Raw genomic sequence first — 12774 nt, 5'->3', positions numbered from 1 at the left:
GACCAAGAAGATATTATAATTAATGGAACATGGACCCTGGGTTAGATCCCGGACCAGAGAAAAAGGACATTAGTAGGAAAACTGGTGAATTCTAAAACAGTTAACAGTGTTGTATCAATGTTCATTTCTTAGTTTAAATAACAGAACTTGCTGGGAAATAATTCTCCATAGGCCTCTTGCATTTCTGCATATCTTATGAGTGAGGCACTAGCTATGCTTTTATTCTGGACTATCCTTTTAAAGATGTTTATATGTTGAACTGCTTTTGAAACAGGTAAGTTCTCCAACTGGAGCAAAGGGTAGTTTTGCATGCAACCCATTATAAAAGATTTGGGAACCCTAAACTCAGGTTTCATCAGCCAAGATTCAAACCCACTGGGTTCACAGCATCCACCTAGGCTCCTCTGTGAAACCCCTACAGAACTGGGATAGGAGGGAAGAGCAAGGGAAAATGCCACACATGAAGCTCATACTAGATACTGTGCCATGAGTAAAAATCTTTGTCTTTCACCCAAGAATCTCATGTATTTTGTCAGCATCCATGAAACTGTGGTAGGCTAATATGTCCACTGCAAATAAAACCTCAGACCCTTTACAATTCATAATAGTACTATTGTTATGTATAATAATCATATTGTGTTATGGGGTTATTGGGTTATTGGGTGAAGGGTATACGGGAACTCTCAGTAATATTTTTATAACTTTTCAGTAAGTCAAAAAATATTTTTAAATTAAAAATTAAATCAATCAGTATCCAAATACCAATTCCTCCATTCCAAATAATAATAATAATAATAATAATAATAATAATAATAATAATAATGATGATGATGATGATAATGGGCAAGAGCTTATAAAGCAGTCTGCAAAGCCACTATGTCTTAACATAGCACCTTCTCAAGAGCATGGTTTCCACTTCACTTCCTTTATTCTAATCTCCATTAATAAACTTTGGGGTAGATCCAAGATAGCAGCAGACTGAGTGGAAGCTACATTGACACTCTCCCAGGAATTACAACTAAAATACAGAAAAACCATCCTTAATTATCAACTTCAACTGAAGACAAGCTGGAGAGCCCCCTCATAACCAAAGACAAAAAGTGGAGACTGCGTGAAAACCGATAGGAAGTGCCAAGGCGCAAGAAGGCTGGCTGGGCTCCCATATGCCCCAGATGAAGGTCTAGAGGGGTATCTCAGCTGCTGGGGGTTCCCACTGAGAACTCTGGAGTCTAAATCCAAGCTGGGCTCCCCAGCCCAGAGCACCAGAACTGAGAAAGGTACCCACAAAACATCTGGTTGTGAAAAGCAGCAGAGTTTCTGTCTGCCAGGGAGAGATGGCTAGAAATGCAAGGACCCTCTTAAAGGACCAACGCACAAAGTTTCATGTGCAGCCACTCACCTTGGGTTCTGGCAGAGGGAAGGCAGAGTGGACTATAGCACTGTGAGAAAAATCCAGGGGAGCTGGCAGGGGGAACAGAGTCCAGAAGGCACCCATCACCCATCTGGGTCCCTATGCTGAGTCACTCCCCCATACTGCAGAGGACATCTTTCTCAGGCAGACATTTACCCTCTAAGCAGATTTTGCGTAGAGGGGGAGCAATTGCCCCAACCTGCTGGAAAACCTCTCACCCCACCCTGTGGAGTTTCTACTGCCTGAGGCTCGTTAAGAGACTGAATAACAGCCTCTGGGTACTTTGAGTATTTGCCTGCTTTTCTTCTGGACCCAGGGCTTGGTAAAGCAGGCCTTGGTGCATATCGTGGTCCTGTCCAAACACACCCAGCCCCAGCAGAGGGTACCACGAACTGTGGAGTGTGGAAAACTTCAAACAGGGTACTAAAGGCCAATCACAAACAGCATCTGACATTGGCCTGCACCAGAGATCATCCAAAAGACTGGGAGTCCTAGCATATCTACCTAATACACAGAAACAAACCCAAACAGGCAGCCAAAATGGGGAGACAAAAAAACAAGCCCCAAATGAAAGAACAAAAGAATTCTCCAGAAGAAGAGCTAAGTGAAATGGAGATAAGCAATCTATCAGATACAGAGTTCAGAATACTTATTGTAAGGATGCTCAAGAGCATGAGAAAAGAAATGGAAACTATGAAGGAAATTAAGAATGACATAGCAGAAATAAAAAATACATTGGAAGGAATAAACAACAGATTAGGGGAAGCTGAGGATCGGATCAGCAAATTAGAAGACAGCGTAGAAAAAAATCATTTAATCAAAGAACCAAAAAGAAAAAACTATTAAAAACAGGAGGACTGTCTAAGGGAGCTGTGGGACAACATGAAACATAACAATATTTGCATCATAGGAGTGCCAAAGGAGGTCGAAAGTAATCAAGGGTTAGAGGACCTGTTTGAAGAAATAATGGCAGGAAACTTCCCTAACCTAGTCAAGGAAAAAGTGACACAAGTTCAGGAGGCAGAGAGAGTCTCAAGCAAAAAGAACCCAAAGAGGCTCAAACCCAGAGATATCATAATTAAAATGCCAAAAATTCAAGACAGAGAATCTTAAAGGCAGCAAGAGAAAAGCAATCTGTTACCTACAAAGGAGCTCCCATAAGGCTGTCGGCTGATTTCTCATCAGAAACTCTACAGGTCTACAGGCCAGAAGGGAATGGCATGAAGTATTCAAGGTAATGCTAAACAAGTATCTGAAGCCAAGACTACTCTATCCATTCAAAATAGATGGTGAAATAAAGAGCTTTCCAGACAAAAAAAGGCTAAAGGAGCTTATCACCACCAGACCAGCATTGTAAGAAATGTTATAAAGGGACTGCTACAAGAAGCTGAAATAGAGAGAATAAGAAACACAGGCATAAAGAAATAAAATAGCAATAGATAAGTACGTATCAATAATAACCTTAAGTATAAATGGATTAAATGTCCAGTACAAAAGACACAGGGTAGCTGAATGGATAAAAAAACAAGACACAAATATATGTTGTCTACAAGAAATGCACCTCAGAACAGAAGACTCAAACAGGCTGGAAAAAAAAAAAACAGGAAAAAAATTCTGGAGGACTTTAAAGGAGAGATCAACAGCAATACAGTCACAGTAGGGAACTTTAACACCCACTGACTTTACTGGATGGATTTTCCAGACAAAAATCAACAAGGAAACAGTGACTCTAAATGACACACTAGATCAGATGGATTTAATTGACATTTACAGAACATTCCACTCCAAAGTTACAGAATAGGCATTCTCCTCAAGTGCACAGGGGACATTTTCGAAGACAGACCACATGTTAGGAATCAAAACAAGTCTCTACAAGTTCAAGAAGACTGAAATCATATCAAGCATCTTCTCGGACATTTACATCATGGAATACTATGCAGCTGTAACAAAGAAGGATCCCTTACCCTTTGAGACAGCATGGTGGGACCTGAGAGTATTATGCTAAGTGAAATAAGCCAGTCAGAAACAGACAAGTGTCACATGATCTTACTTATATGTGGAATCTAATGAACAAAATAAACCGATGAACAAAATAGATCCAGAGACATAGAAGCATGGAACAGACTGATGAATCTCAGAGGGACAGTGGGTGGGTGGGTGCGTGGGGAGAGATTAACATAAGAATTTATATGGCTGGCCGGGCGTGGCTCAGCGGTTGAGCGTCGACCTAGGATCCAGGCGACCGGGGTACAATTTCCAGTCAGGGCACATGCCCGGGTTGTGGGCTTGATCAATGACTCTCTCATCATTGATGTTTCTATCTCTCTCTCTCCCTCTCCTTTCCTCTCTCTGAAATCAATAAAGATATATTAAAAAAAAAAAAAAGAATTTATATGCATATATGCAAACCCATGGACACAGACAATAGTGGGGTGAAGGCCTGGGGGGCGGGGTTCAGAGGGAGGGGATCAATGGGGGGGAAAGGGGGCATTTGTAATACTTTCATCAGTAAAGATAACTTAAATATAAATAAATAAATAATAGTAGTGGAGTAATCATTGCCACTGTGTAATTTGTATATATTACATTAGGTTATCCTCTCAAAGAATTCATTATTTGTTGGGGGGGGATAGGAGAAATGGGTTTAGTAGGTCAAAACGTGCAAAATTCCAGTTATAAGTCATGGGGATGTAATGTACAGCATGATGACTATAGTTAACAATACTGTATTGCATATTTGAAAGTCACTAAGAGACTAGATCTTAAAAGTTCTCATCACAAGAAGAAAAAAATGTAAGGTGAAGAATGTCTACTGGACTTATTGTAGTGATCATTTTGTAATATATTACAAAGCATTATATTGTACACGTGAAGCTAAGATAAGGTTATATGTCAATTACACCTCAATTTTTCAAAATTCATACTTTGTTAGAGCAATGGTAATCACTGCATTTTTTTCTGTGATTTCTTCTGTTTGGGAGTTTGCTTTAAACACGTAATTTCAAGTACATTAATAGTTATATGCCTTGTTTGTTAACTACTTAGGTAACTGTGTGCCATCAATTTTGTGGAGAAATTACCACCCTTATGCATTGTTGGTAGGAATGTAAAATGGTTGCAGCTTCTATGGAAAAGTTTGGCAATTCCTGAAAAAGTTAAACATAGAACTGCCATACGACCCAGCAACTCCACTCTTAGGTGCATATGAGTGGATAATGAATAAACAAAAGGATAATGGATACAAAAGTGGTATATACATGCAATTCAGCCATACAAAGAAATGAAATTTTTATACATGCTACAACATGCATGGACCTTGAAAACATTCTAAGTGAAATTACAGATACAGAAGGACAAATAGTGTGATTATAGGAAGTATCTAGAATAGGCAAACTCATAGATACAGAAAGTAGAATACAAGTTACCAGGTGCTGGGGGTGGGCAAGGTGGGGAGATGGGATGTTATTATTACTTAATGGATACAGAGCTTATGTTAGGAATGTTTTTAAAGTTTCAGGTATAGATAGTAGTGATGGTTACACAACATTATGAATGTATTTTAATACTACAGAATTGCATACTTATCAATGGTTAAAATGATAAATATTATGTTATGTATATATTAACACAATTTTTTCTAAAACATTAGCCTACCAAGTAACATGTCCACATAAACAAACAAATCAGACACATTTCTGTCAAGCCAATCCCTCTAACCCTTTGCAAGGAGACTCATTTCCATATCTTCTCACTTTCTTTCCTTGAGTAATCCTGGAATACTTCTACTTACTTCACTTCACTGTTCCCTCTTTCCCCACAACGTCTCCACTAGGCTTCCAATAGAAAAAAAACAGAAACAAGAAAACAAACAAAAAACTCAACAGAGGGGGAAAAAATAAATTCCTATCAGCAATCTTTTTTATATTATTTTTTTTTTCTTCAGTTACAGCTTACATTCAATATTACTCTGTATTCGTTTCAGATGTACAGCACAGTGATTAGAAAATCATGTACTTTACAGAGTGATCCCCCCAGTGTTTCAAGTACCCACCTGGCCCCAAACATAGTTAATACAATATTATTGACTATATTCCCTAGCCGTTGTCTATATCCCTGTGACTATTCTGTAACTACCCATTTGTACTTCTTAATCTCTTTACCTTTTTCACTCAGTCCCCCAACCCCTCTCCCCTTTGACAAATTTGCCTTTCTAACTGAAAAGTGAGGAGCCACTAATACAAATGAGTAGCTGACCACAGGCAGGTAAAGGATTCAGGAGATAAAAGCTCGATCTTAAAAAAAGACAACAATTAAAATTGCTCATCCCAAAATAATTAAAAGTAGCCATGGACAAAGAAAAGTGAAAAGAATCGATGGATTAGAAGACAAACACTTCACTCGAAGTATTTATTATATGCAAAGGCAAAACAAAAGCAGTCATGCTATTCATTTCAGTATAATTCATTATTACGTGGTGTACTAATGAAATATGAAAGCTAAAGCAGCTGTACCTCTTACTAGTCATCTGACCTTGAGGGTCTATAAAAGGGAATAACTATTTAAATCACAAAGCTATCTTATGTACCAAATAAAACTGTAGATGTAACAGCACTTTGTAACCTGTGAACTTTCTAAGTAATGACAAATTTTAAACTATATATTTCTGAATTTGTTTTCTCATCACATAAGCACTAACAGAGCTATGAATTATTAATTTGGGGCAAATATACTTTAAAGAATTAATGAGCTTTGATGTTCTTTGAAGAAAACTTCCAGCTATCAGAGGGTAAAAATAATTCTTTTTTTTTTTTTGAGGAAAATAAATCAAACATTTAGAAAGCTCTGATGTCATTTTTAAAATTGGTCACTCCTCTTTGGAGGCTTAATTAAGATTAAGAAAAAATTCCCTTTTAACATATATCATCTGCTCAACTTTGAACATATGATTAGCCTGCAAAGCAATCTGTAAATCAGTTAGCTTTCCACATATATTATGAATAAACTACTTCAAAGATTAAACATATTTTCTATACTAACAGAAAAGAACAAATTAACTTAATAATTTTCTCTTGGGAAACGATACTTTTGAAATGCACAAAGAATTAAATTTGCAGATTATCTAAGTTTTCAACCTAAAAAGTTTCATCAGTAACCTAGTTGATTTTAAATTTACCAAAACAGCTTGTTTTCTAATTCTAAATGTTGATACCAATTCAACAATCTTAATTATTCTGCCTTGGGAATTACCACTTTTCACTTTTACCTACCAAACTTGCAGACTGACTTACTCTGCTGCTCAGACTAGCCACAATGACGTACATGAGACCCAGAATCAAAAACAAATGCCTACAAGAGGCAGGAAGTGAATCATAGATGAAGCAGGAATGACTGGGAGCTATGGTGACCTGGGCAGATCATATCCAATCTAAGGGTACAGCCAATACACAGCTGAGCCGACTATTGCTCAGGAAGGTGACCCCCATGCTGCTATATATTCCCATTCTCACATTAGCCAGAAATGTGGATTTTTATATAAGACATCTTGATTTTTAACTGTTAGCAACTAATTTTTCTTTAAATATATCTTTATTGATTTCACAGAGAGAGAGGGAGAGAGAGATAGAAACATCAATGATGAGAGAGTCACTGATCGGCTGCCTCCTACACTCACCACTGGGGATCTAGCCCACAACCCAGGCATGTGCCCTGACCAGGAATCAAACCTCAATCTCCTGGATCCTAGGTCGACACTCAACCACTGAACCACGCTGGCCAGGTTGTTAGCAATGAATTTAAAACTGATAGAATACAGTTCAAAAACATCTGTGGGCTGCCAGTTTGTGGTTCCTGCATTCTTATTAAACACCCAGTCTTCCCTCCTTCCCTCTCTAATGATCTTAACCCAATCTCTTTTTTTCTCCAGAATATCCAAGCCTTAAAGAATAAGGAAAAGGTTAAGATGTGGAATAAAGGAGATAGATGTTGTTAAAACTTACAAACTTAAAACTAGAAAATAGTAAGTTCTGGAGATCTAATGCACAGCATAGTGATTATAGTCAATACTGTATTATACACTTCCGAATTGCTAAGAGACTAGATCTTAAATCTCACCTCAAAAAAAGAATTGATAATTATTTGAAGATAGCTAACACTCACAGTGGTAATCATATTGCAATATATAAATGTATCAAATCAACATCTTAAACTTACATACTTTTATATCTCAATTTTTTTAAAAGATGAGCTAGAGAATACTGAAGTTCAGGCAACCCATTACTAAGCTTGAAGTAAACACACTTCAGCTTAAAAAGTAAAAAGAAATCAAAGCTGATCTTGCAGGCTTAGCGGCTCCACTTCAACTGGTGACTACAACTACTCTGCAAAGAAAATCGTAAGTCTTCTTCAGTAAGTGTGAAGTGTAGAGCAAGGTCAAGTGCTTGCATGAGCTGGGAACCAAGTGCACTGAAGCTGGAGACCCAATTTTGCTACTTGCTTGTTACCTCCACCTCCTTGTCATTTAACACTATCAACTCTGGAATGCTGTCATAAGAAATATTGTATATAAAATACCTAGGTAGGTATTTAAATGGGTGTTAAATACATTGGTGCAGTTTATTATAATCCTTACAATCCTGTACTCTTGGGTGAGAAAACACTAGAAAGAGAAATTTTTGTCTCAAAGTCGAACTGTGTCAGTTTGTGTCTGTGCTTTCCCTCCTGGTTCCCTCCCTCAGACAGATTAAAAAAAAAAAAAAAATACTCCACCCTGGCCAGGTAGCTCAGTTGGTTAGAGTGTCATGCTGATATGCCAAGGTGCAAGTTTGATTCCCGCTGAAGGCACATACAAAAATCAACCAATAAATAAATTCATGGATAGGTGGAACAACAAACCGATGTTTCTCTCTCTCTCTCTCTCTCTCTTTCTAAAAAGATCAATGGTGGTTTTTTTTAATATTGTGTATTTAGACATTATTCCATTATTCTTATGACCAATGATTTGCAAATGGCCTCTACCTCTTGTCCTCAGGCTCATAGCAATATCCACAGAAGATATAAAATATAATTCAGAATTTAGCATCTTTACTGGAATGAGGCCCTAACTCCTCCTAGTCAAGCCTTTCACTACTGTGTCACCTTCCAGTTTGCACTTTTTAAATAGATTGCATTATAAATTATAATAGATAAAAGCCACCTATAGAAGTCAAACTTGTCACCCCATCAAATATAAAAATACTTCAGTGGCTGGTTTGTTGGGTTCTAGTGTATTAGGCTCAAACTACCTAACAAAGCTTATTTGGCCCTTCTCAATGCAATCATCACTAATCTCCGCAGCATCGTCTCTCACCTCATTTCTGCCAACCTCTCCAAATACATTATACTCTACACACTGTACTACTCTACATGCTGTTCCCTCTAACAGGAACATACTTTTTATAAAAGCTGTATCTTGCAATAACAAACTAATTTGGAATCTTTTAAAGAATATTCCATTCATGTTTAAGACATGTTATATTTCTAAAGAGCACAATTCTGCTGAGAAGTTAATTTGACCTTGAACTTCCTGAGCAAAAGCAATTTTTGGAACTTCCTAGGCTGTGACAATTATAGTTATATGTTTAGAGAAAGGAATACCATTTTAATAAATGGCCAAGTAATTGTGACTTAGTGATCACTCAAATATAAGAATGCTTTTTAGTTTTTAAAATTATTGTAAGCATAAATGTAAAGAAGTTCACCCAGAAAACTAATAAAACCCTAATAGCCTAATGAAATAAAATATAAAGAGCCACCCATTAGTTTATATTTTATTGATAACACCTAATAGTCTCCATATTTCTAGAATTATATTCTAACCAATTAAAACAAAATGCACAGAATGCCAACAGGGAGAAGAGCTTTTAAAAGATAGAAAATTTTACTAGAGAAAGCAAAGTGCAGAAATGTTGGCATAAATCATAACCCTAAAATATTAACTAAATGTGATTGAAAACAAGCTAAAATGTAGCAAGTCATTTTTATTTTTAAAAAAGCAGATCAGGTTAGGGGGTATGGAAGGGTGAAAATGCAAAGCAAAAAGGATTTTTAGGGCATAAAAATACTCTGTGTACTATAATGGTGGATATATATTATTAGAAATTTGTCCAAACTTAAAATATGCACAACACCAAGAGTTAAACCTCATGTAAACTATGGACTTCAAATGATAATGACGAGTCAATGTAGTTCATCAACTGTAATAAATGTGTCACTCCGGTGGGGAATGTTGATAAAGAAGGAAACTATGCATGGGTGGGAGCAAGGGGTATATGAGAAATCTCTGTACCCTCCACTTCAATTTTGCTGTAAATCTAAAACTGCTCTAAAAAAATAAAGTCTATTGTACTGATGACTGGGCATCTCCCCGAGCACAGAAAGGTTGCCAGTTCGGTTCCCCGTGAGGGCACATGCCCGGGTTTGGGGCTCCAACCTCAGTAGGGCTGTGCAGGAGGCAGCCAATAGATGTCTCTCTCTCACATGGACGTTTCTCTCTCTCTCTCTCTCTCTCTCTCTCTCTCTCCCTCTCCCTTCCTCTCTCTCCAAAACTCAATAATCTTTTTTTAAAAAAGTAAAGTCTATTAAAGGGGGAAAGCAGATCAGAAAAATTATAAATCTTTGCTAAACATAGGAGACTAAAAACTACGTGATAAAGTTAGCATGATAATTTAGCCCTGGATTTAGATCTGAAACATTTCCCTTTTAGCATTTTTTAGTGTTATCTCCTAACACCTTTAGACAACTTCTTTAAATAAACTGTATTCAACACCCCTTCTGTTCATACATCCAGTCCCTTCTAGACACAACTTATTCATCCTCCTCAAAAGCCTAATGTCTACCACTCACGGCGCACTTAGAAAATACAGAAAGTTCCTTACACTCACACCCCTTCTTCTGAGCTCTTACAATCCAGTCCTGGGAAAAGGTCAAAATGTCCAAAGTAGGGTCCTCTCAGTAAGCACTGAAGTGGTCCATACCTTCAGCCAGTCTGTCCAATTCCCCTTCTTGGATTGCTTTTCTCCTAGCTGGATCCTTCTCAGCTTTCAAATTTCAACATAAATGCTGTCTCCTCAGAAATCTTTCCCGATACCCTCATGCTATTTTTTTTTCATAGCAACCCATTCCTTTTCTTCATTGTTGGTGTGTGTTTTTCAAAAATGTAACTACATATTTGGTTTCTTGTTTACTGGTTTATTACCTGTATCCAATAACAGACCGAACACTCCATATGGACACAGACTCCACTGGATTAGCAGGGATTAGCAAAGCACTCAATAAACACTGGTTAAACGAATGCATAAGTCTGGTACTCATGAGAAAAGTACGGGCTAAAGCAGCAATTTTCAATAGGTATGTTGTAAGAATTTTTAAAACATGCACTACCTGACTCTTTAGTCTGGGGCACTGAGCTCTTTTTCCTTAGATTGTCAAAAAAAATGACAACAGTGAACACAACAATAGTGGTCAGGTGTGAATGAATCAAAATTATACCAATTTTTTTGTCAGATTGGCAAAAGGTATGTTTTTTGGTGTGCCATAGAATTGTAGCAATTAATTTATGTGTGACGTGACATAAAAAAGGTTGAAAATCGCTGGGGTAGAGATATTGCAGTAGAGGTAAAAACTTACCCATCACCTGTGGGAAGTGTGTGTGGTTAGAAGAGAATCTAGAATCAAGACAAGAAGCAGCCCAGCATTTAGAGTTTGAGTAGAAGAGGCAAAGAAGACTAGGGCAGAGAAGTCAGATACAAATTAAAGAAAAGCCAAAGAAAGAGTGTCTCAAGAAGTGAGTATTCACCTGCAGAATGCTGCCAAGAAGTCCAGTAAAACGTGAACAGAAAAGGATCCATTGGATTTCATCTCATGCAGATTACTGGTGGCTTGCGTGAGAGCCATTTCAGGACAGTACATATCTGATGACAAATTGTCAAGTGATTCTGAGATGAGGGAGAGGAGACACTAATAGCTAAAACTGTGGAGGGCAACAGTGAGATAGGCGATAGATGGAGACCTCCGGGAGCCAAGGAAAATGATCCTGAACACCCAGGAGGTAAACTGAAGAGTGTATCTGAAGAGCAAAACATTCAAACGCGCGGGGAAAGCAATCCTCAGAATCCTTGAGTGCACCGGCACAGCAGGGTGATCCTAAAGAGTACCTACACAGTCGGGCACCTTGTGAGCACTCAGCAGGGTTAGTTGGTGGTGCGCTGCCCGTTTAACACACTGGCTCCTCGTTGGGCCGTGAGCGCCCCCAGGAGGGCGGAGCCGCGTCCGTCCGCCCCGCGCCCGCGTCCCCAGGCCTCGCGCAGCGCCCCGCGCCCAGCCGGCGCGCGGTCAGTGTTCCCGAGGGAATTCAGAACGCTGAAAGCCGACCCAGCTCCGGCGGCGGCCCCGGGCTTGTCTCTCCCTCTAATTCATCGGGGCGGGAGGGGTATTTGTGAGCTGACTGCCACTTAAGCATAAAAGTGTTGACTATTACAAGTATTAGCGTCATTAAGCCTGACTTCCCCACCGGACTCTCAAGTTTGACAGCGGAACTCAGGTCTGCTCACCTCGTGACACGCTCGGCATCTTGCGGGAAGCGAGGCTAAATAGGAACGAACCCAGATGAACGGCTGCTTGCTAAAGAGCCGCGGCAAGTACTCACAGCCACCGCGAGGTGGGCCAGCCGCCCGCCGCCCGCAGCGCCGCGACGCCCGAGGCGGCGCCTCCCCGCGGCCGCCGGCTCAGTCCCGCCCCCGCCCCGCCGTCACCTGCAGCGGCTGCACTCGGGCCTCCGTTCAGCCGGCTCCACGGGCAGCTCCCACAGCCCGTCCGCACTGGCGCCGTCCGCCTCCTCGCCCAGGGCCGCGGCCGCCAGCGCCGCGCCGCTCTCCGGCCGCTCCTCCTCCTCCTCCTCGGGCGGCTGAGACCGCGAGGCCCGCGGCCCCGCCACCGGCTCCCTGGGTGTTCGCGCCTCTTTCTGCGGGTCCATGGCCGGGACTCAGGTCCGGCTGTCCCACTGAGACCCCGCGGCCGCCAGAGGGCGCCACACGCTGAAGAATCGGGCTCGCGCCGCACGGCGCCACGCACGCACGCCACGCACGGGGGCGGGCCTTCAAAGTTTATGCTCATGGTCCCGCCCCGCAGCGGAGAAGGAACGAGCCCATTGGTCAATATCTTGTGGGACCTTTCGCCCGGAACCGGGCTGGGAATGCGGTTGTCCCGGCGAGCCTGTGAGGTTAGGTCGGCAAGGCTGGCGCGGGAATCCCGTCTGAAAACGCCCCGGGTGGCAACCCCGGGCGAACCTTCCTGAATTTGTTAATGTAAAAGTGGAAATAAGGTGGAAT

The 12774-nt window shown here is 40.4% G+C and overlaps 1 protein-coding gene across 3 annotated transcripts in view; it reads right to left on the bottom strand.

Annotated features, from left to right (window-relative positions):
* Nucleotides 1–12441, bottom strand: part of DTWD2 (DTW domain containing 2) — a 69776-nt gene extending 57335 nt beyond the window's left edge. For 2 of the 3 annotated variants that reach the window (XM_081132780.1, XM_081132781.1), the window contains exon 1: nucleotides 12199–12441. In XM_081132780.1, the coding sequence (XP_080988906.1) occupies nucleotides 12199–12419 (221 nt within the window). In that variant the 5' untranslated portion in view covers nucleotides 12420–12441. Of the gene's footprint in view, nucleotides 1–11243; nucleotides 11330–12198 lie in introns of those variants that run through there. The other variant, XM_081132782.1, reaches the window with a different exon arrangement.
* Nucleotides 12442–12774: the final 333 nt, after the last annotated feature.

The sequence above is a fragment of the Miniopterus schreibersii genome (assembly GCF_964146895.1).
Source record: "Miniopterus schreibersii genome assembly, chromosome: 3".
In the NCBI taxonomy this organism is placed as follows: Eukaryota; Metazoa; Chordata; class Mammalia; order Chiroptera; family Miniopteridae; genus Miniopterus; species Miniopterus schreibersii.
This window is presented reverse-complemented; position numbering and strand designations above follow the sequence as displayed.